Source organism: Vicia villosa, unplaced genomic scaffold, assembly GCF_029867415.1.
Source record: "Vicia villosa cultivar HV-30 ecotype Madison, WI unplaced genomic scaffold, Vvil1.0 ctg.000320F_1_1, whole genome shotgun sequence".
Taxonomy (NCBI): domain Eukaryota; kingdom Viridiplantae; phylum Streptophyta; class Magnoliopsida; order Fabales; family Fabaceae; genus Vicia; species Vicia villosa.
The window spans coordinates 529,079-550,285 of NW_026705142.1; the positions used below are offsets into that span (position 1 = coordinate 529,079).

General features: G+C 32.8%; 1 protein-coding gene and 1 long non-coding RNA gene across 3 annotated transcripts; one reads left to right on the top strand and one right to left on the bottom strand.

Moving 5' to 3' along the window:
• Nucleotides 1-9,702: 9,702 nt before the first annotated feature.
• Nucleotides 9,703-12,406, bottom strand: LOC131626758 (protein LIGHT-DEPENDENT SHORT HYPOCOTYLS 10-like). Its single transcript, XM_058897599.1, has 2 exons — nt 11,760-12,406; nt 9,703-9,941 (listed from the first exon to the last, which is right to left on the bottom strand). Exon 1 carries the CDS (start codon nt 12,298-12,300, stop codon nt 11,779-11,781), a length of 522 nt encoding a protein of 173 aa, XP_058753582.1. The 5' UTR covers nt 12,301-12,406; the 3' UTR covers nt 9,703-9,941; nt 11,760-11,778.
• Nucleotides 12,407-17,390: 4,984 nt separating this feature from the next.
• On the top strand, nt 17,391-19,802 carry LOC131626759 (uncharacterized). 2 transcript variants are annotated; one of them, XR_009291273.1, is made up of 5 exons: nt 17,391-17,822; nt 18,276-18,348; nt 18,558-18,917; nt 19,078-19,217; nt 19,684-19,802. It is a non-coding gene; the product is annotated as an uncharacterized LOC131626759 (long non-coding RNA). The 2 variants fall into 2 exon arrangements; XR_009291272.1 differs by having other exon boundaries at nt 18,558-19,217.
• The last annotated feature ends 1,405 nt before the right edge of the window (nt 19,803-21,207 follow it).

A 21,207-nucleotide genomic window follows, 5' to 3' on the forward strand; every position in this document is an offset into this window, starting at 1 on the left:
TTTCCCATTTGTTACACTTGCTCCATCCGGGCCTTCCCCATCTACTACTACACTACGGAGGACTCGAGATGATGTTGACGCCGAGGGTTCCTCACATATGCCACCCCCCACAAACGTCGTCGGGGCAGTTCTTCTACATCTGTTCATGTGCTAGTGACATATGTTGCAGGATCTTCGGTGTCACCTTCGGAGCTGCACGAGTACTAGCTGGTGCCGGAGCCTGTTTGGTACCGAAGGGGCCCTGTAGACGCATCCCTGTTGACTGGGTATGCAGATCATGCAACCAGGCGTATTTGGGAGAGAAATGTAAGTTTTCTTCGGTAATTTCTTATTAATTTATTTTCTTCAGTTTTCGACTTTACTTATTAATAACCGTTTTTATTTTTTACTAATTTCAGGAGAGGGATCCCTAGAGGTTCTACAACCACGCCCGAAAGATTGCCAATCTCGCACAGCCTGACCAACCGTGGTTCCAGGATGTATTATCAGCTTCTGGCCTGAGGGACCTCTGTCAAGTCGGCTACATGACGATACATAACAGGATGCTGATGGCATTTACGGAGAGATGACATCCGGAGACTTCCTCATTTCATATTCCTCACGGTGAGATTACCATCACACTTGATGATGTGGCATGCCTCCTACATCTACCTATCAAGGCTACCCTCCTTGATCACGGTAGGCTGACGAAGGAGGAAGCGATGAAGGTGCTGCTTGCGGAGCTGGGGGCTGATCATGCTGACGCGCTTGATGAGGTGGAGAGGACCTGCGGGGTGCCCGTGAGGTTTTCTTTCTTGCAGCGGAGATATGATGAGTGCTGAGTGCGGCACATGAGGTTTCTGGTGACGAGGTAGACGTGGATATACACAGAGAACAGACGCTTAGATGTTACTTACTATATTTGATAGGCACTCAGCTCTTTGTGGACACGAGCTCGATGTACACAAACGTCGTCTACCTCAGGTACTTATCGGATACAACTTGTATCCGAGAGTACAACTGAGGAGCAGGTGTACTGGCGTACAACTACTTTAGACTCGTAGAGGGATGCCTGTGGAAGGCAAGGACAGTGGCAGACAGATGTACCCTTTTGGTGGTAACACTCTTATACCCTTCTACTTATTATATATTTGTGATAGTACATTAAAATAACCGTATTTTTTTTTCAGGCTTGGATACTACAACACTTCCCAGACATTATTGATCGTGCCTACCTACACTGAGCTCATGCCGAGGGGTACATCACCTGGTACTACAGAGTGTCACACATGTACATGCTTCTAACTGCACCTGGAGATCCGCCCAGACCAGCCCATGAGGAGATTCTGCGGGCTCATCAGGCTGAGTTAGACCACACTTAGGATCTTCTTCGCCGGTGTCGTCAGATAGCTGACACGGGCCTGAGAGCCATTGTAGATGGTTTATTCCCTGAGGGGTCTTAGCAGAGGCGTGTGCTAGATGTTATGATTAGGTTGGCAGAGAAGCCATTTATGTACCGTAGACACCGTGCCAGGATTGGTGGGGCACTTGACGCTAGAGGCAGAGCCAACAGAGGGCGTGGTGGACGTAGAGGCGGAGGCGGGGCCCGAGGCAGAGGAGAGACGCATGATAATGTCCGACATACACATTAGTGATGCCTGTTGTTTTTTTATGTCTGTATTTTTATTTCGTTTATGTATGTTATTTTGATGATGTATTCGACATTATGACCGACATTATTTATACGATGTGTTTTTTTGGTCTACCTACTATTGTCTTTAAAATGCATTACTTTAATTTTACATTTTTGCAATAAACATTGAGTTTTGGAGTGAAATGAATATGATTTAAAAATATAGCAGACTGTTCCGTAGGTGCATCTACGGAACACTCTGTTTTCACTATGTTCCGTAGGTGCATCTACGGAAGGAATTCTAAACTGAAATAAGTTGAATTTAACTCTGCTATACTTTGTTTTTTACGGTTCCGTAGATGCATATACAGAAGGAGTGCAATCTAAGGATGCTTCCGGATGTGCATCTACGAAAGCAGAGGGAAAATTTGAAATTTTGCGTGGTGTCTAAGAGATCTATGGGGTGCATTGAGAAATTGTCTAGTGGAATCCATTTATTAAATGAATCATACTATTCTATCATTTGTGTCTACTTCTCTTATGATAAATAAGTATAAATACGATTTAATATTTTTTTTAGATTAACATTTGCGATCTAACTCTTTTTAAAATGGTTCGATTAAATCTTTCAGCCAAACCATTTTGTTGCGGAGTATCTGCAGCAGTTCTGTGTCTTGTAATACCAGAGGATGCACAAAAATTGTCAAACGCCTCATTGCAAAAATCAAGGCCATTGTCGGTTCTCAACATCTTGACCTTTTTGTCTGTCTGATTTTCGACCAAAGTCTTCAAACTTTGGAAATTTCAAAAGTTTCATCCTTATTCTTCTGGATGATTACCCATAACTTTCTGGAATAATCATCAACTATGGATAGAAAATACCTTGCTCCTAAATGTGATGGACACCTTATAGGCCACCAAAAATCAACATGGATGTAATCAAGAGATCCATGAGTTCTTTGTTTTCCTTTGTTGAGCTTCACTCTGCAATATTTTCCAAGTACACATGGTTCACAAAACTTTATATTTTCAACTTTGTCTCTACCAAGCAGATTTTGTTTCCCTAGTTTGACCAGACCCCTTTCACTAACATGGCCTAATTTCATGTGCCAAATTTTTGTCTTCGACAAAACTTTCGTGGATGCAACATATGTAGAATCACTTACAACTTTCGCCTTAAGGGTATACAAGGCTTGTTTCTTCACGCTTCTCAAGACTTCCTTCGACCCCTTCATGACTCTTAGGATACTTTTCTCTCCTTGGAAAACATATCCTTTCTTTTCGAATTCACCAAGAGAAATCAAATTTCTCTTCATATCAGGTACATACATGACTTCAGCCAACAATCTTATTGACTCATCATGGAGCTTGAATCTCACAGATCCAACACCTGCAATCTTGCAAGCTTTGTTGTTTACCAACAATATAGATCCACTATCTTGATCACATAGTTCCTCGAACAAGTATTTGTTTGGAGACATATGCCAAGTGAAACCTGAATCCATAATCCACTCTTTACTTGAGTCACTTCTTGAAACCACAAGAACATCATATAAGTCAAAATCATTTTGAACAATGGTAATGTTGCCATTATTCTTACCTCCATGATCTTTCAGGATTTCATGGCACACTTTTCTTGTATGATTCTCCTTCTTACAATGATAACATCCAATACAAGATGCATCACCACTATAAGATTTTTATTGTCTTTTACCTTTTTTCTTGTCGAACTTGTCATCTCTCTTTGTGAATTTTTCCTTAACCTATATACCTTCACAAGTCGAAGACGGATTGTTCTCCTTTCGTTTGTTCAAAACCTTAGAATACAGGGCTGATTGAACTATTTCAAAGGTCAAAGACTCTCTTCCATACAATAAAAATTCTTTGAAGTGAGGATGTCATCTGGGTGAAGCACACAACAACAACAGGGCTTGATCTTCATCATCAATCTTAAAATCGATATTTTCAAGATCAAGAATCAGCCAAGACTTTTTCTTCACTCATCTTGAATGAATACATAGCTTGCTTTGGGTAGAGGCGATTGAACAACGATTTGGTCATGTACTAACTTTCGAGTTTCAACCACAAACTCGTCGTTGTCGTCTCTTTTGAAATATCTCAAAGAACCTTATCACCAAGGCTCAATAAGATGGCATTGTGGGCTTTCTCTACCATAGTCGTTTTATCCTTCTCCATTAATGCAGCGTCCATGGCTGCTGCTCCCTTCAACGCTTCTAACCAACCCTAATGAATCAGTAGGACTTTCATCTTCAAGTACCACAGACTTAAATCGTTCACTCTGATGAAATTTTCAATCTCATACTTTGTCGATGACATTCTTCTCCACTCTCACCGCACCAATTTGTTGTGAAATCATTGCCAATAACAAAGTATAATAGGTTTCTTTTCTTGGCAAGAAAACCACAAGGTTAGAAAAGAGGGAAGCAAGAAGAACACAATGGAATTGATTATAAATTGCTATTATTTACTTTCTCTTTGAAACAAAATTACAAGTGTTATAGAATAACAAATAACCTCTCTTACCCTTATTAGGATTTGCAGTGTGCAATAATGAGAGACTAATATGCTATTTAAAATAAAAATAACACACTAAACTAATGGACTTTTACACACAAACTCATTACACAAGCTAACTCAGGGAACAATACAACTTAAACAATTGGGCATAACAAACATGCCCAATTTGACATGCTAACAATCTTAGCATTTCGACTAATGCATACTTGAGAATCATAATGCATTTCGACATGCTAACAATCCAATATCTCACGTTTTCAACCAACCCAAACAGATTCTTCGTATATCCTTTAAATATCTTCATGTACATTTCTATTTGATACATCCACCTTAAATAAATTGGACCATAAAATCTGATTTATCTGACTAGAAGAACAATTAAGTGAATCATAATGTCAACAAATGATGGAGGGAAATGCATCTCCAATTTACACAAGATTATTGCAGCCTCATCTTCTAATTCATATAATTTTTTGAAATCAAGAACTTTATTACATATGGAACTAAAGAATAAGCATAATTTGGCTATAGTTACTCTTATAATTTTTGGTAACATGCCACCGATAGCCACTGGTAGAAGTTGTTGCATCAAGACATGACAATCTTGAGATTTTAAGCCAATTAACTTGAGATCTTTCATTGATACAAGTTTATTGATGTTTGATGAGTAACCTTGGGGAACTTTGATACCAAGCAAACACTCACAAAAGCTTTTTTTCCTTTTTAGATTGAGTGTGAGATGCCAGAGGCAAATAAGTTTTTTTTCCTAATTCTTCTAGAGTCAATTGTTGTTATATATCCATCGCCATCATATATATCTAGACGAGAATTCTTACTATCTTTAGTCTTGACTGAAATGTTTAGAAGTGTTTCAATCAAACTATCGCACACATTTTTCTCCATATGCATTACATCAAGACAATGTCTTACTTCGAGGCTAGACCAATATGGAACATCAAAGCACACCAGTCTCTTTTTCTAAACATTTCTCTCAATGGACCCTTTTTTATTCTTTCTGTTGTGAATACAAATACCAATAACAAAGTATAATAGGGAATTAGGGAACAGAAGAAGAACACAAGAATTGGTTATAACTGCTATTCTTTCACTTTCTCTTAAAACAAGATTACAAGTTTACAAGAATAACAAATAACCTCTCTCACCCTAAATTAGGATTTGCAGCTTAGCAATGATGAGAGACTAGTATGCTATTTATAATAAAACCTAACATACTAACTAATGGGCTTTTTCCACAAGGCCCATTACACAAGCCAACTTAATAAACAAGCTAACTTAACAAATTAGGGTTTAAACACTAAAACCTAATTTAACATGCTAACAACCCTAACATCTTCGACACAAGCATGTGAACAACCTTCGACTTCATGCTTAACCCTGTCGAACTAAGAAGCTACCCTTCGACCATACTAGAGTTCGATCCAATATCTCACAAATCTCCACCTTGGATCTAACTCTACAAAATCAAGGGAACAAACTAGCTTTCTTCATGCAGCTTTATCAACTGCATACAGTGGAAAAACTTGCAACTCAGTAATGTCTTCTCTGCTGCCGTCAATTCTGCATTCATGGCTGCCTCTCCCTTCAACGCTTCCAAGCAACCTTGCTGGACCAGTAGGGCTTTCATCTTTAAGCGCCACAGACCGAAATCATTCACTCCGATGAACTTTTCAATCTCATACTTTGTTGAAGGCATCTTCTCCACGCTCACCGCACCAATTTGTTGTGAATACAAATACCAATAACAAAGTATAATAGGGAATTAGGGAACAGAAGAAGAACACATGAATTGGTTATAACTGCTATTCTTTCACTTACTCTTAAAACAAGATTACAAGTTTACAAGAATAACAAATAACCTCTCTCACCCTAAATTAGGATTTGCAGCTTAGCAATGATGAGAGACTAGTATGCTATTTATAATAAAACCTAACATACTAACTAATGGGCTTTTTCCACAAGGCCTATTACACAAGCCAACTTAATAAACAAGCTAACTTAACAAATTAAGGTTTAAACACTAAAACCTTATTTAACATGCTAACAACCCTAGCATCTTCGACACAAGCATGTGAACAACCTTCGAATTCATGCTTAACCCTGTCGAACCAAGAAGCTACCCTTCGGCCATACTAGAGTTCGATCCAATATCTCACACTTTCCAAAGGCAATAGTAAGGTGTTCTTTCCGTTTATAAACTTCATCCTCGATTAATGGTTTAGAAGTAATATCAAACTTCCACTCTTTGTTAAAAGACTTCCGCAATCTGCGATAAGGATGCTTGGGTTTTAGAAATTTTTGACGCCCAAAGTAAACGGTCTTTTTTCCAAACTGAAGTTGGTGAAAATATGTTTCAGATTCACATATAGGACACACTTTATGTCCCTTGACACTTGTTGAAGTATGTCTTAAAATCTTTGTTGATGAAGAGAAAGAAAATATGTTTCGAGATTGTCAAAAATCAAAAAGTCGAAGAGCATCAAGAATGATAGATTCAGGTGGTTTGAGAATATCAAATTTGATCAGTTTAGTTTGCGGATTTGTTCATTGATGTTAGAATATTTGATATATATTTTATATTAATTTAGAAATAGTCTACATTAATATAAAAGATATTATAATATATTTATAATATTTTAATCTAAAATTAATGGGTTTTATTTTGAGATTTATTATGGATCTGTTGGATTTTTTCAATTATAAATATGTATCTCTTCTATGTTTATAGTGTGAAAATTTTAGAGCGTTAGAGCAAAAGAGAGAAATAAGAGTTTATACATCAAATGAATTCTTTTAGAGTTATCTAGAAGGATCAGTCAATTCTTCTTGTTACCTTGGTTTTGAGTGATTCATATATTGAGAGTTAGAGAGGTTGGGAAATACTTGGGTAGAAAATAGGGGTTTGTTCTTGGGAGCCTTCAGGATTTGTTCTTGAGAACTCTGAAAGTGAAGACTATTTTCTTGTAACTCATTTATAATAGGAGCCGCTCTCCCCTCTAGACATATATCTTTTGATCGAATTGGGTAAACAAACCTTTCACATTTTCTTTCCTTATTTTCGTCCGATAAATTTTATGCTTATAGATTATTATTGCTGGAGGTCATTAATTTGGTTGCTATTTTTCTTTGACTCACATATCAAAGTGTTGATTTGAATTGAACCTTTTCATTATCGCAACAACATTGTATCTAACAAACTTACCATATACATGAAAATCGTTAATTGTGCAAAATAACATGGCAGACATCTTAAATTTTTCACCTGAATACACACCATCAATGTCAACACTTTCCTCCCACAAAATATTAAATATTAAATTAATGTACTTAGATAAACATCTATGTCATTTCAGGATTATTTTGGTCCCAAAATTATCATAGATGGCAACATATACTTGCGCTTCATTCATAATCAAGGAGATAACTTTTAAACCATGAGAAGAACATGCCTCGAAGTATGGTTAGTGCTCAGATTACCAAAGGGATTTATTCCATCCGTGGCAAGCCCAAGCCTGGGGTTTCTTGGCTCAAGGAAAAAATCCGTAAATAACGAATCAATTTTCTTCCATTGCAAAGAATCAGCTACATGAAAAATTTTTCCATCACATTTTCTTTCATCTGCATGCCATGTAATATTCTTTGCGTCATTCACATTAGCAAACAATTTCTTAAACCTTGAAATTATTGGCAAGTACCGTAACACTTTAACATGAGGACGCTTTTTTCTAACACCGTCATAGTTATCACCAATGTTGTCCTTCACCTTGTAGTGCGACTCACCATATTATAGACATTAATCCAATTTTTCATAATCTTTCCTCTATAATATGCAATCATTACGGTATGCATGTATTTTTATATACTCTAAACCCATTTGAGACAATATCTTTTTGGCCTAACAACGACCCGACAAATTGTTATCTTTTGATAGCATTTGTTTTAGCAAATCAAGAAATTATGTAAAACTTTTATCTGTCCACCTGCTTTTTGCCTTCATATTAAGCAATTTTAACACTGAAGACGAGTGTAAAGCTTGTGCATCCCTTATATAAAGCACATCCTTATCACTAGATAAAGTATCATAAATACGGACTTTCCTAAAAGAAGACTCTCCAATATCGCGAATCATATCTTCTAGTTGATCATCCATATCTTCATCAACTTCATGTCTTTGTGATGTCATATTTTGTTTTTATCTACTTCACTATGCCACGTCCATGTTGTATAATTTTGACAAATTCCATCACAACATAGGTGATAGAATATTTCTTTCTTTGAATTTTTTATATATTCCCGCATACAACACAAGGATAATAAAAGAGCCCATTATTGTTGGAAATATTTTGTTCAGTGTATTCAAGAAATTTTCAAGAACTCCTTTCTCATACACCCGACCTAATCTATCAGCTTTCATCCAACTACGACCTAAAATAATTTTGAAATTTATATCAAAACTTTGTAGAATTATTTAACAATACAACAACACAATAAGAATGAAACAATCACAATATCACTCAATCATAAAAATATATAACATTCTCAACAACATAAAAACAATCTCAATATCACTCAATCACAACAACATGTAACATTTAACAACACCAAATCTAAAACTCAACATAAATGATGTTAAAGATGATGAAATAGAGAACATACCGTGACTTAAAGAAGAGGAAGAGGCCAATAAATGATTTTCGTGTATGCTTCTTGAAGTTTGGACGTTCCATTCCTTAATTTCAAGAAATGAATGGTGGTGGAGTTTGGAGTTTGCACTCATTTTCACGTGTTCATTCCCGGTTGCTTTGGTCCGTTCATTCATTAGGGCACTGTTTGTGTTATGAACAAAATAAACTAAGTCTGATATATTTTAATTTTAAAGAAACACATTTCGCTATTCGCTACGGTTGAAAAAACCAAATTGTAGAGAAACATATTAATTTTAGAGAAACATATTACAACGAAGGGGATGGTTGGAGACTACAATGACATAATACCGTGTTTTATAAAAGGTGATAGTAAATTAGAGTTTTAATAAAAAATTGTTATAAGAATTCTAAGATAAGGGAAATGCTAGAAATTACTGAAGCACTGGAAATTTTTTGGAACTACCTATTTGTATTTGAGCACGAGTTTATGATTAAGACACAAAAATATTTGCTTCAAAAATCCCTCAAAACACCATAGCAACAAGCTTGGTTGCATAAAATTAATACAAACTCGTTGGCACACTATTTATAATGTTCATGATGGCTTGATCTGAACCCAAATCTCAATTCTTACAAGAACTGCAGACAACATTGCTAGAAGATACAGAATTAAAGGTAGTAATAATTTACACATGCCATTATAGGAAAAAGATGAGAGAAGATATCAAATATTAAGTAAAATTTTCTTATAGTGTATCATAATTTCTTGTAATCTTAGAAATAGAAAACATAAATTGTTCATATGTTTTCATGAAAGCAAGCAAGAGATTTCAAACCACGTAAACAATCAACATGTTTACAATATTTGAAAGAAGATATGAACCCAAATATAACACATAAATGAAATTGGCTAACAAAACAGTTACATGGTACCAATCCCAAAAATATTCATGCAAGGTAAGCAACTTCATGTGTTTGAAATATTAATAATACAACATAGATCAACTATTGGAGCTTACATAATCATGAATAAATATACATAATAGAAATTTAACATTAAAAAGTGGCGTGCCAGAATTTTATCGATCCATCGACCAAACCTCCATTACAACTCCAATTTGATTATCCTGCAAATGAAATTTATATGATCATGGCAAAAATTAGTTTTTGAGTTTTTTCTACATTTGACCAAAAAAAAAAAAATTCAAATATTTATGTATATGTATGACTATCTCAGATATGTCAATAGCGCGAATACGACAAAATATATTTTTAATAGCAAAATACAACTTATATTTTAATATAAAAGAGAAATAAAAGTTACAAACGATATCAAATAAAAAAATTGATTATTTAAAAGTACGCAAGAACAATAAATCTGACAAAGTTCAGGCCGAAGCAAAAATCATCAAAACAAAACAACCCTAAAAGAAAATCAAGCCGACAAGCCCAACAAACCAATCTATTCTAAAACCTAGGACGCAACAAATCTTTAAAAAGAGCTAGATGGAGGAGGGAGCAAGACAAAATCATATATAATAAAATGAGGACAGTCGACCACCCAACACACCTTAGATAGACAATTTGATTTCCTAAATGTTACTTAAAAAATTTGTCCTAAATTTATTCACCTTTGGCAAACCATTTTAAGAACTAATCACAATGGGTATGTATAGAGTTTCACCTCATCACTTAACTTGAATTATTAGGATTAATGTGTCCCAAACAAGAAAACCCTAATTACTAGACACCCAGCAGCCAAGTGACAGAAAAAGAACATAATTGAGCAGACAATAATTTGCTTTGCAAGATGAATATATATGTTCCTTAGATCTTTGCTATATATAACCACAACACATTGTTTCATCTCAATGAAAGTTGTATATATTTATATTATTACAGAAAGCATTATATAAACATATTCTGAAGAAACCCTGACAAAAGTTATTCTCTGTGTGTCATGATCTTATCAATCAATCAAGGTCTACATGTCATCATGGTAGAAAACAAAGTGTTACATCCCAATCACTCATTGCATGGATCTTCTATATATTAAATATATAATATAAGAGGTGAGGATGGTGAGATTAATATGTTTTATAAGGTTAACAAAACCTTAAATATTGTACAATTTGAAATTTAAAATGTTAACGTAATATCTCAGTTTAACTTGAAACATTAATTAATGAAATCCTCTGGATGATTTCATTTGTTTATTTGATTTGTTGTAATTTAAGAAAGAGCATATGTCATCTCAAGAACAATCATGCATGGGACACAAAATCTGCAGAATCTTAAAAAGGCTAAATTAGGGGAAAGCTATAATACAAATAAAAAATATTTAATAATTAAAGTGACATAGAATAGTGTTTTTGTTCCATATATATGCAAACAATTTGAACCCAAAAACATTGAAATGAACTATATAAAACCATTACTTATGCTAGATATCATTATAATGTGTGTTCTTTCAATATTTTATATAATCTCTAAAATGATAAGTCCAAATAATACCATATAAATGATAACCTATAAGGAAATCTATTAAATCCTTTGAAGTAGTTATATACATCCAAAGACCCTGAATAATGTGTACTAGGGGTACTCAAACCCTTATAAGAGGAAACAAAAATTAACTTGAAAACCAACAGAAATCAAATGCATATAAACGGGTTTTTGAACCACTATTGACACTTGATTAATCATGCGTAACAATATGATTAATTTAATTGAGTATATGATTAATTCGATTCTAAATCAAAATTGTGATTACTTCAACTGCGTAAATTAACTCAATTGTCTAAATTTATGTCATTTTTAAATGCGTAAATTGTTACGGACTACTAGTTTGGTAGTTAGGATGGCATTTGAGTTAATATCATGTTAGTAAGCAAAGCACAATCTATACAATGAATGATGATTCAAGAGATTAATTAATAAATTACCATTATTTGGAATGGAAATTCAAGAAAAGTGCATGGTTGATGAGCTTGAATCATCATTTCCCTTGCTTGGATTACTTGTGCTCTTCTTTTTCTTCTTGTAAGGGATACCTCTAGCCTTAGCTTGACACTCCCTAACCTCTCTAAGAAAAACACGAATAGCACCGCTCGCAAAAGGATTAGTCTCTGGAGTTCCGCCGTTTTCCTCATAAGCAGCCCTCAACCTCCCAATCAAAGCATCAAGGCTTCCCCAAGCTTGTCTTAGAGGACAAGTACAAGGTGCTGGTGGTTCAGGCTGTCCATAAAACATACAGCCTTGTAGATGAACTTTGGTTTTTCCAAATTGATCTAAATACCTAAGAAACTCCAAAACATGATTGGAATTGCATTGAGAAATTGGAACCGGTGGTCTTAGGTTGTTTAAGTATTGTCCAAAAGTGTTCCAATCTCTTCTCTTTTGAGACTCATAGCGACTAAGTGTGATCCCTTGTGGAGAGGTTGATGATCCTCCTCCTTCTGCAAAATCCTTACCACTTGAAGACATGTTTGGTTTATGGTGAATGATGAAGATTGAGAGATGTTTGGCTTTTTGTAGATAAAGAAAGAAGAAGAAAAATGAGAGGTGAAAGGTGAAATGAATAGAGTGTAGAGTGAAGTGAAGGCATAGATGGAGATCATGTCATTGGGCTAATGAGTAGACAATTTATGGGCCATTCTAGTTGCTTTCTTTTCATCTTTTTCTTTTCTAAAATTTATTTTTTATATAGAAAATCAAATGTATATAAATTTAAAATTGAGTACAAATATAGAAAATGATTATATGCTCCATTTAAAATTATGTGTTTCTTCATTTACTATTTTTCTTTGTTTTATCATTGATATATCTTTTTTTGTCATATTTAAATTTATTTTAAGTACTTTATTAACTAATATTAATAATATATTATATTAGGGTGTTCAAAACTAAATCGGCTTAATACAAAATCGTAAAACTAAACCGAACTGAAGCTGCAAAAAACTGTATTTTGTTCGGACGTGTTTGGACCATTTTTTAACAAAAGCGCGCGGTTCAATTCGGTTCTCATGAGTTTGTAATTTACAAACCAGACCAAACTGCATTCCGTTACAACCAACATTCACTTGATCCACATACAACCCGACTCAAACCTATTATATCTTAGCCTTACGATTACAAATGATTTTTCCTTCCTCACACTAAAGGTTTTAGTTTAAGTCTTCTCAAATCTCACCCAGCAGTATCACACTTTTTTCTCATCTTATTTTTCTTCTATTAAATAGATTGTTGTTGTCCAAATATGATGAGTTTTGTTGTTATTTGATAACGCATAAATGATTAAATACAAAGTTATGTTCTCATTTATATGTATATGTATGACTCAATAATTTAAAAAAAACTTAACTAACCGAACTAATCCACACTGCATTGGTTTGATTTGGTTTGGTTTGGTTCAATTTTATTACTAAAAACAAACCAAACCAAATCGAACCGCACACTATTTTCTCTTGCGGTTCAAATAATTTTTGTAACGTAAAAACTGCACAAACCTCAATGCGAACACCCTTATATTATATTAATAAAAATTATTTACTATTAAAAATTAATGTTATTAATTGTTATCTTAAAAAAAGTAAAATTAAAAATATCTAATTGAAAATGGAGAGAACACCAGTAAAAAGACAAAAAAATGAAAATAAAAGTTAACTCTTTCATACAAACTCAAAATTTTATCAGAGAAACCAACCAAAAGAGAGAGAAAGCTTCTTCAAGAATGGGTGATCAGAATCAAGAACCCGAGAACGATTGTAATAGTTATCTCAACATGCAAAGTTAATCCTCAATAGCTCTATGTAAAAGTATAATATTATCATCATACTCATGTAATTAAAAGTTTAAACCATTTAAAATATGTTGTTTTATATTCTAGTAATTTGTATTCATATAAATTTTAAATAATTTATTGTACATTAAAATAAGTTGATGTGATAAAATATCAAATAATTTTTTAAGACTTTATCTATTTGATCATATCTTTCAATTAATTGATGATCGGATTGATTTAATTTATTTTTCACAAAGAATTATATATATATATATATATATATATATATATATATATATATATATATATATATATATATATATATATATATATATATATATATATATATATATATGCACACACATTAGTGCATCCTTTCTCTCTTTCAACTCCTCTCGGTGCACAATAGGTGCTGCTTGTGACAAGATGCTGTTTGCCACTAAAATATTTTTAAAACATAAATATATAAAATCTTTAAAACGCAACTTTGAAGCAATTATGAGAGTTATGAACTTTTAGACAATGGTTTTAGGGTGGTTTTTTTAATATGATTTAGGGTGGATTGATATATAAAAGTCATTCAAAAAATCTATTAATAAAATAAAAAAATATAAGTAAAAGTTTATGGTATTATTAGTAGGTTACAACTAAGGCGAAAAAAATTAAAAAATAAATTTTAAATTTATTAAAAAATTTATATATAATTTTTTTATGAAATTAATAATGATTAGATCATAATCTCAATTGTAATAGTAGTTTATATATACACGGATTTCTACTAAAAAATGTCAATGTCAATCATTATCAAAATTTAAAGCAGTTTTTAATATGATATTAATTCACCGAAAATCATATCTGACTGAGTTTCCGCACTTTAATAATTATCCTTTAAGATCACGTTTTGTCATTATATCTTTTACAATATTTTAAATTTTTTTATTATATTTTATTGATAGTGATATATTAATACTTATTATTTAAATATATTTTCCCCCTAATGGTACAATTATTGTTTACCACTTTTGTCAACAGACACATAAAGTTATAGCCATATTGTGAATCCTTACTATTATTGCCCTAACCAAATCAATAATCCAAAAGCTAGCTAGCTAGGTTGAGCTTTTAACAACCACTTTCAAATTCTGTGCATCTTGTATACCTAAATTTGAAGGACATGTTTGAACAAATTATCAGAACAAAAGGGTCTGAGAAGTTCTATTGGTTGGGGGGCCTGGGGAGACAGGAATGAGGGAAGTTTAATATAAAACAATTAAGATGCCTTTTTTATTTAAAGTGTTAGTGAAGAAAAGTGGTATAGTAAAGTATTGATTTGACATTATCAAGTTTAGCTTATTTCATAATTGAGAATTTGTATTTTGTTGTGTGTTTTGGGGTAGATTATTGAAGGCTACACCTTACCTTTTATATGAATGATTTGTTGATCAGTGAATGCATTTGTAGTGATTTGTATTAGAGTTGTAATGATCTTCAAATTGATGTTTAACATATTGAATTAACTATACTTAGTTTTTATTTTGCTAATTAAATTATAGTTTTGGTTCTCTAATTTTTAAAATCACGAATTTATGGTGATTAATTACTCTTATTGGGAAGTTAATCAACTGACAGAAGCGCTAGTTAGTTATAAGTACTCTCTGAATGAGAGGTGTCGTTTACTTAAAGATTGTCAGAATATTTATAAAAAAATTCTGATAACTGATGGAAGGGATTTAACATTCTTAGATTTGTATTTTTGTATGTGTCGTTTTTTTAGACTCTTAGCCCTCCTAATAATAAAAAAAATTATGAATTTTTGTTGTTTAATTTTTGTATTTGAAGTTTGATGATAAAAGTGAGGTGATGATATGAAAGTGAATGGGTCAGGTTGATGTGGATAAGGTATATCCTTATGCACGGTGCATAAGTCTCGTACGAGTAATATTTAAATTGTTCCGAGTAACATTTTAGTTAGAAACAAGTAATAATATCATAATCTATGAATAATATATGCATTATTTGTACACATCTATTAATTACTCCCTCCGTTCCTTTTTAAGTGTCGTTTTAGAAGAATTTTTTTGTTCCTATTTAAGTGTCGTTTTATAATTTAATGTTATAATTTGTCATTTATACCCTTATTTTCTCAATAACTCCACCTCAAATTTTTCAATTAGTTATTGGAAAAAGAGAGTGTATGATTGAATTTATTTGGAAAGAGAAAAATAAATAAGGGTATAATAGGAAAAGTAACTCTAATAATCCACTATCTTGGTTGAAGAGCTTTTTGCTAAAACGACAGTTAAAAAGGAACGAAGGGAGTATGAGTAATTATTAATTGTGAGTAATGAGTACACTATTCTGAGTAATATTTACACCATTCTGAGTAATATCGAATTTTAACTATTTTGAGTAATATATTCATTGTTTTGAGTAATATTTATACTATTTTGAATAATCTGTATATTATTTTGAGTAATAAATATAATACTTTAAGTAATATAAATAATATTTAAATATTTATGCACCGTGCATAAGGATATACCTTATGCACATCAACACATCCCGAAGTGAATCATACTAAGTAAAAACTCAGTACCGATAGTGTTTTAAATCAAAGTAATTTGTTTTTTTGGTATAAATTAATCTAAATTTTAAATAAATTAAAATTAGTTGTTAAGAAAAAATGGACCTAGATATCAGGCTAGGTCACAATATGAGTTTTCACAAAACATCTTATTTGTCAATCATCAAATTCAACCTTAAAATGTGTAGGTGAGAAAAAGTATGTCATCTCAAAGTTTGGAAATTAAAATCAGCTAATTTGAAATAAGAACCAAAATTGTAAGTGAGATAAAATAAAGAAATTAAAATTATATCTAGTTTTCAAAATTATTGAGTGCATGATAGACAAAATACACTATATAGCTTTAGAAATGGATTAGACATGAGAAAATGTGCAAGACTTATTAATTTCTATGTAAAATAGTACAAGAGGTCTTGATCTTGACATTTAAACTCACTGACATCGTTGTTTACATGGATATCATTGTCAAAGTGAGTACCAGAATTTGCATACAAATCATTATGCTAGATAAGAATTTAAGTGTAGGATTGGTTTAGTTTTTTTTCTTTAAGAGTAAAAACTAATTCTTAACTTTTAGATATTGAGAGTGTAATTCTTTGTATTAAAACAAGTACTTTTGATAGAGTTTTTTTGTTGTCGAAATGTTTATGTCGTCGAAATGTATTTGTGTTGAAAGAGGTAGTCTCGACAGATTTAGATTTAGCGTTATTTTTGTTATTTTTGTGGAGTTAGGTTAGTTGGAGGTTGCTTAGTGTACAAACAGTCTTAACTTATAAATAGGGAGATACCTTCATTGTAATAATTCAGCTGCATAGAGATAAGATTGAATAAACTTCAACTTTTGATTTAGCATTCTTCAACTTTTGATTTAGCATTCTCCAACTTTTGGGTGTAATAATTCAGCTGCATAGAGGCAAAATCAATCAGAAGAATTGATTTAGCATTCTCCAACTTTTGGGTGTAATTCTAACATCTGGTATGTGGAAAAGTATTAACATCAACACTACAAAAAACTACACTGATAGTGGAAGTTATTTAGAGGAGGATTTGGAAAAATCCCGCAAAATATATTTAAAATTAATTATTCACCTCTCATCCTCATAAATTTTGTTTTAACTGCGGCGCGTTTTCATATCCCCGTAAAACTAACTAAAAACAGCCTTAAAACAATGACCGAACGAATTTCGAGTCAAAAGATATAATAATAACTTAACTTTTTTTTCTCTCTCTCTCTCTCTCCATTTTTTATACTCTTAATCTTCTTTTCCCAAAATAAAACAAAAAAGCGTCATCTTCTCTCGTCTCTCTTTATCCCCAAACCAACAAACCCTCGTCTTCTATCTTTTGCCCCAAATCATGAAACCCTACTCTGAAATTATTGCCGACCTATCTGATTTATTTCTTTCTATTTGAATGGATTCCTTTCTCTCTTCTATCTTCGAATCATTGCTTTTTGAATCGCCCTAATACATGAATGAAAAGCATCTTAAACAGAGAAACGCGTTGTTGCGGTGTCATAATACATCAAAAACAAAGGCAAATGAAGGCCCACGTCGCGACCCACATCTGAAGTTGTTTCATCAACCGTATCAGAGCTAGGTTATCCTCTTCTCACCTCTTCTCTGTTGATAAAGTTTTCAAGTAAGTCAACATTTTTTGGGTAACATTAATATTTGTTGCATTTTGGGTTTGTCCTTAACCTATAATTACTTCTCAATGTGAAAATATGTAAATCCTAAATTTACATAACCCTAATTTTTAATTCCTCCCCAATCTCATTTTTTGTCTGCTCTCTTCATTTGATTATATTTGTGCCATATTTCCAATTGTTGACTTGTTCTATTTTTTCCCTAACTTATTTATTCTGTATGAGTTTTATCTTCAATTTCTATCTTGTTAAATTTTTTTATATGCAGGTTTGTTAGTTATATAATGCATGTAGGGATACATTTATAAACATTTGAAACACTAGCTTTATGAATATGTTTTTCTCTATGGAGATGGTGTTATATGTTTTGGTGATTTATAAACAACCCATGAGAGCTAAACTTAGTTGTTAAGTTCTGGTTCCTTATCTTCTGTTTGATGAACTAGGTTCTCGGCAACCCACAAAACAAATTCAGCAGGGAATATCAAAAGTAAAATAGACATCTTCTCAAATATGAAGGTAAGTTTGTATTAAGTGTGTAACATTTCAGACCATCTTTGCATTTGATCATCATTGAGCTGCTGGCCCCCCAATACGCTTGACCACTCCTCATGTCTAATATCTTTACGTGAAAGCAAATCACTCATTTTTCTATATTTATGATGGCAGCCCCCTGCATTTCATCACAATTTTTCCCTAAATCTTGATAAGTTATGTTTCTGACTTAGGGGGAATGTCAACCTTCAAATGTCTTGTGAACAACAACCAACTAGTTGCATCATCTAATAACTATAATGGGTGAACAAAGGTTGTACCTGCTGCATGTTGGACTACATTTGCATTGCGGGTGGTAAAAATAACTCTGCTTCTAGTTGACATATCGGTATGGCTCTGTTCAAGGTACCCAAGTATAATTTGGATGTTTCTTTTAAGACATCAACAACTATGGAGTATAATTTGGATGTTTCTTTTAAGACATCAACAACTATGGAGTACTTTGTACACGCCAAGATTGCGAGTACGTAATCAGTGGACAAGTTTTCTTTTTCTACTGTAATCAAGGTGAAAATTGTGATTGCATGTCTTTGGTAAGATAAAGGATTTGTCATCGCGAATCTCAACATACTTTACAAACTTGTAAAAATCATTTTTAATATACTTTTTAATTTGTTTGTCAACTACTTTAATTTCTTAATAGTTGTCCTTATTTTTACTCTGAAAGCATTTGGTGTCTCCATTTATTTTTAGGTAAAGCCAAAGGTTGGTTGGTACGATATGTTTCAAAGTAGATTCAAGTCATGGAACACTAATCTTCTGCAGGAAGGGAGAAGGGACAATTCAATGCAAAATTATCCCATTATGATGAATCAACTACTATGTGGATTTAGGTAAGACACAAGTTTTTGAAATTTTGTTACATAAGGTTTTACCACTTCCATTAGTTTTAATAAAAGTGAGAAAGGACTGAATAGAAAGAGAAATGAAGGAAGAATATAGAGGATTCTATATTATTCATTGAAAGAGTAGATACACATTTGATCATATTGTTGGTTCCATTATAGTTAATTAATATATGTTGAATTTTAGCACATGCATGATATCTTTGTGCACTTCATCATGCTAGAAGTCCAACTAACTTTGTGATAGGTGTGCTAGACACAAAACCATCAATGAGCTATCTAACTAAATGGATTATTAGAAATTTGATTCATGGTTTGAGAATATTAAATTTGATACTCGTAAGATATGTGAAACAAAGCCTAAATGAATTTTCTGTTTTTTACTTAACTTTTAGGCGTTGATTAATTTATTTTAAATATTTTAACTTAGTCTTTTTTTTTTTTGTTATTTCAGTTCGTGGAAGGAATGCTAATTCAAGTTATGGGATGCAAGAAGATTCTTTAGTCTAGAAATAATTTTATTTTTATGTTTATATATGCAGCACATTTATGTCAATTTGATTATATTATTAATACAAATTTGTGTATTATTTTTTTACCCAATTTTAATAATTTACGGGGGTTTTTAACCTCCACGAAGAAAACCCCATAGTTTAAACAGGATACCAGCGGTCCCTCAAAACCCCTGCAAATAATTTATGGGAATCATATAAGCGGCGGTTTTCATAACTCCCGCAAATCATTTTGCGGGGGTCGAAAACCCCCTCAAATAGTTTAAATAACCCCCGCTATATAGCGTGTTTTTTTGTAGTGCAAGATCATTTGTTGCAAAGATCTTGAGGTCATTGACTCCAAAATTTGATCATGTAGTAGCAGCCATTGAAGAATCGTAAGATTTGTCAACATTGGCAAAGGAAGAGCTTCAACGGACACTTGAATCTCAAGAACAAATAATGGCTCAAAGAGCTCAAGGCAAGTCGAAAAGTGACGTGGCTCTGCAGGTGCAGTCAGCAAGAGAAAAGATAGGCAAAGGAAAATGGTTCGACAACAAAGGTAGATAAGGCTACAACAATTCGAATAATAGAAGAAACTAGCAAGAAGGAAATTCTTCGAATCAAAGAATACCCTTATACCAAAGCAACCACATAGGTGGTGTTGCAGGTAGAGGAAGAAGTGGTGACAAAAACCTGACAAGAGTCACATTTAGTGTTTCAATTGTCAAAAGTATTTTCACTACTCTAGTGATTGTCCTGAAATACAAAAGAATCAAGAAAAGGATGCAAATCTTGCAAAGCATGAAGAAGAAGAGATGTTGTTGATTGTCCCAACAAGAGATGAAGAGAGATTCAAGGACAAATGATACTTGGATTCAAGATATCTTAAAGGAACTCTCGGCTATGGATTTTTTTCCTGCAGCTGATGAAGGAAAAGAATGTAAGCTAGTAGGTTACACAAACTCAAGTTGGTGTAGTGATGCGGAGGATAGAAAATCCACAGTTGGCTATGTGTTTATGTTAAGTGGTGCATCAGTAGCTTGGAGCTCAAGGAAAGAACCAATAGTAGCACTATCATCAAGTGAAGAAGAGTATATAGTTGCTTCTCTTTGTGCATGTCAAGAAACGTGGATGGTGAATTTGGTCGAAGAAATTACTGGGAAGAATGTAGCAGAATCATCTTGCAACCAAGGTGTTGTTGATTCACTCGAGTGAAGAGTGAAAAACAAGAGGCGAAATCAATCAGAAGAATTGATTCTTTTTCATCAAGATTGATTCAGTATTCTCCAAGTTTTGGGTCTAATTCCAACAGTAGAATTGATTTTGTAATGATTTTGACGTGTTGTTTCTTTTAAATTAGAAATGATTCTTTCTCAAGAATTGATTTTACTTGGAGATATAATTTGTAGTTTTTTGATATTAATATGATTTTGTTAATAAAATTGACTATTCAACTCAATTTTACATAAAGTTATTCAAATATA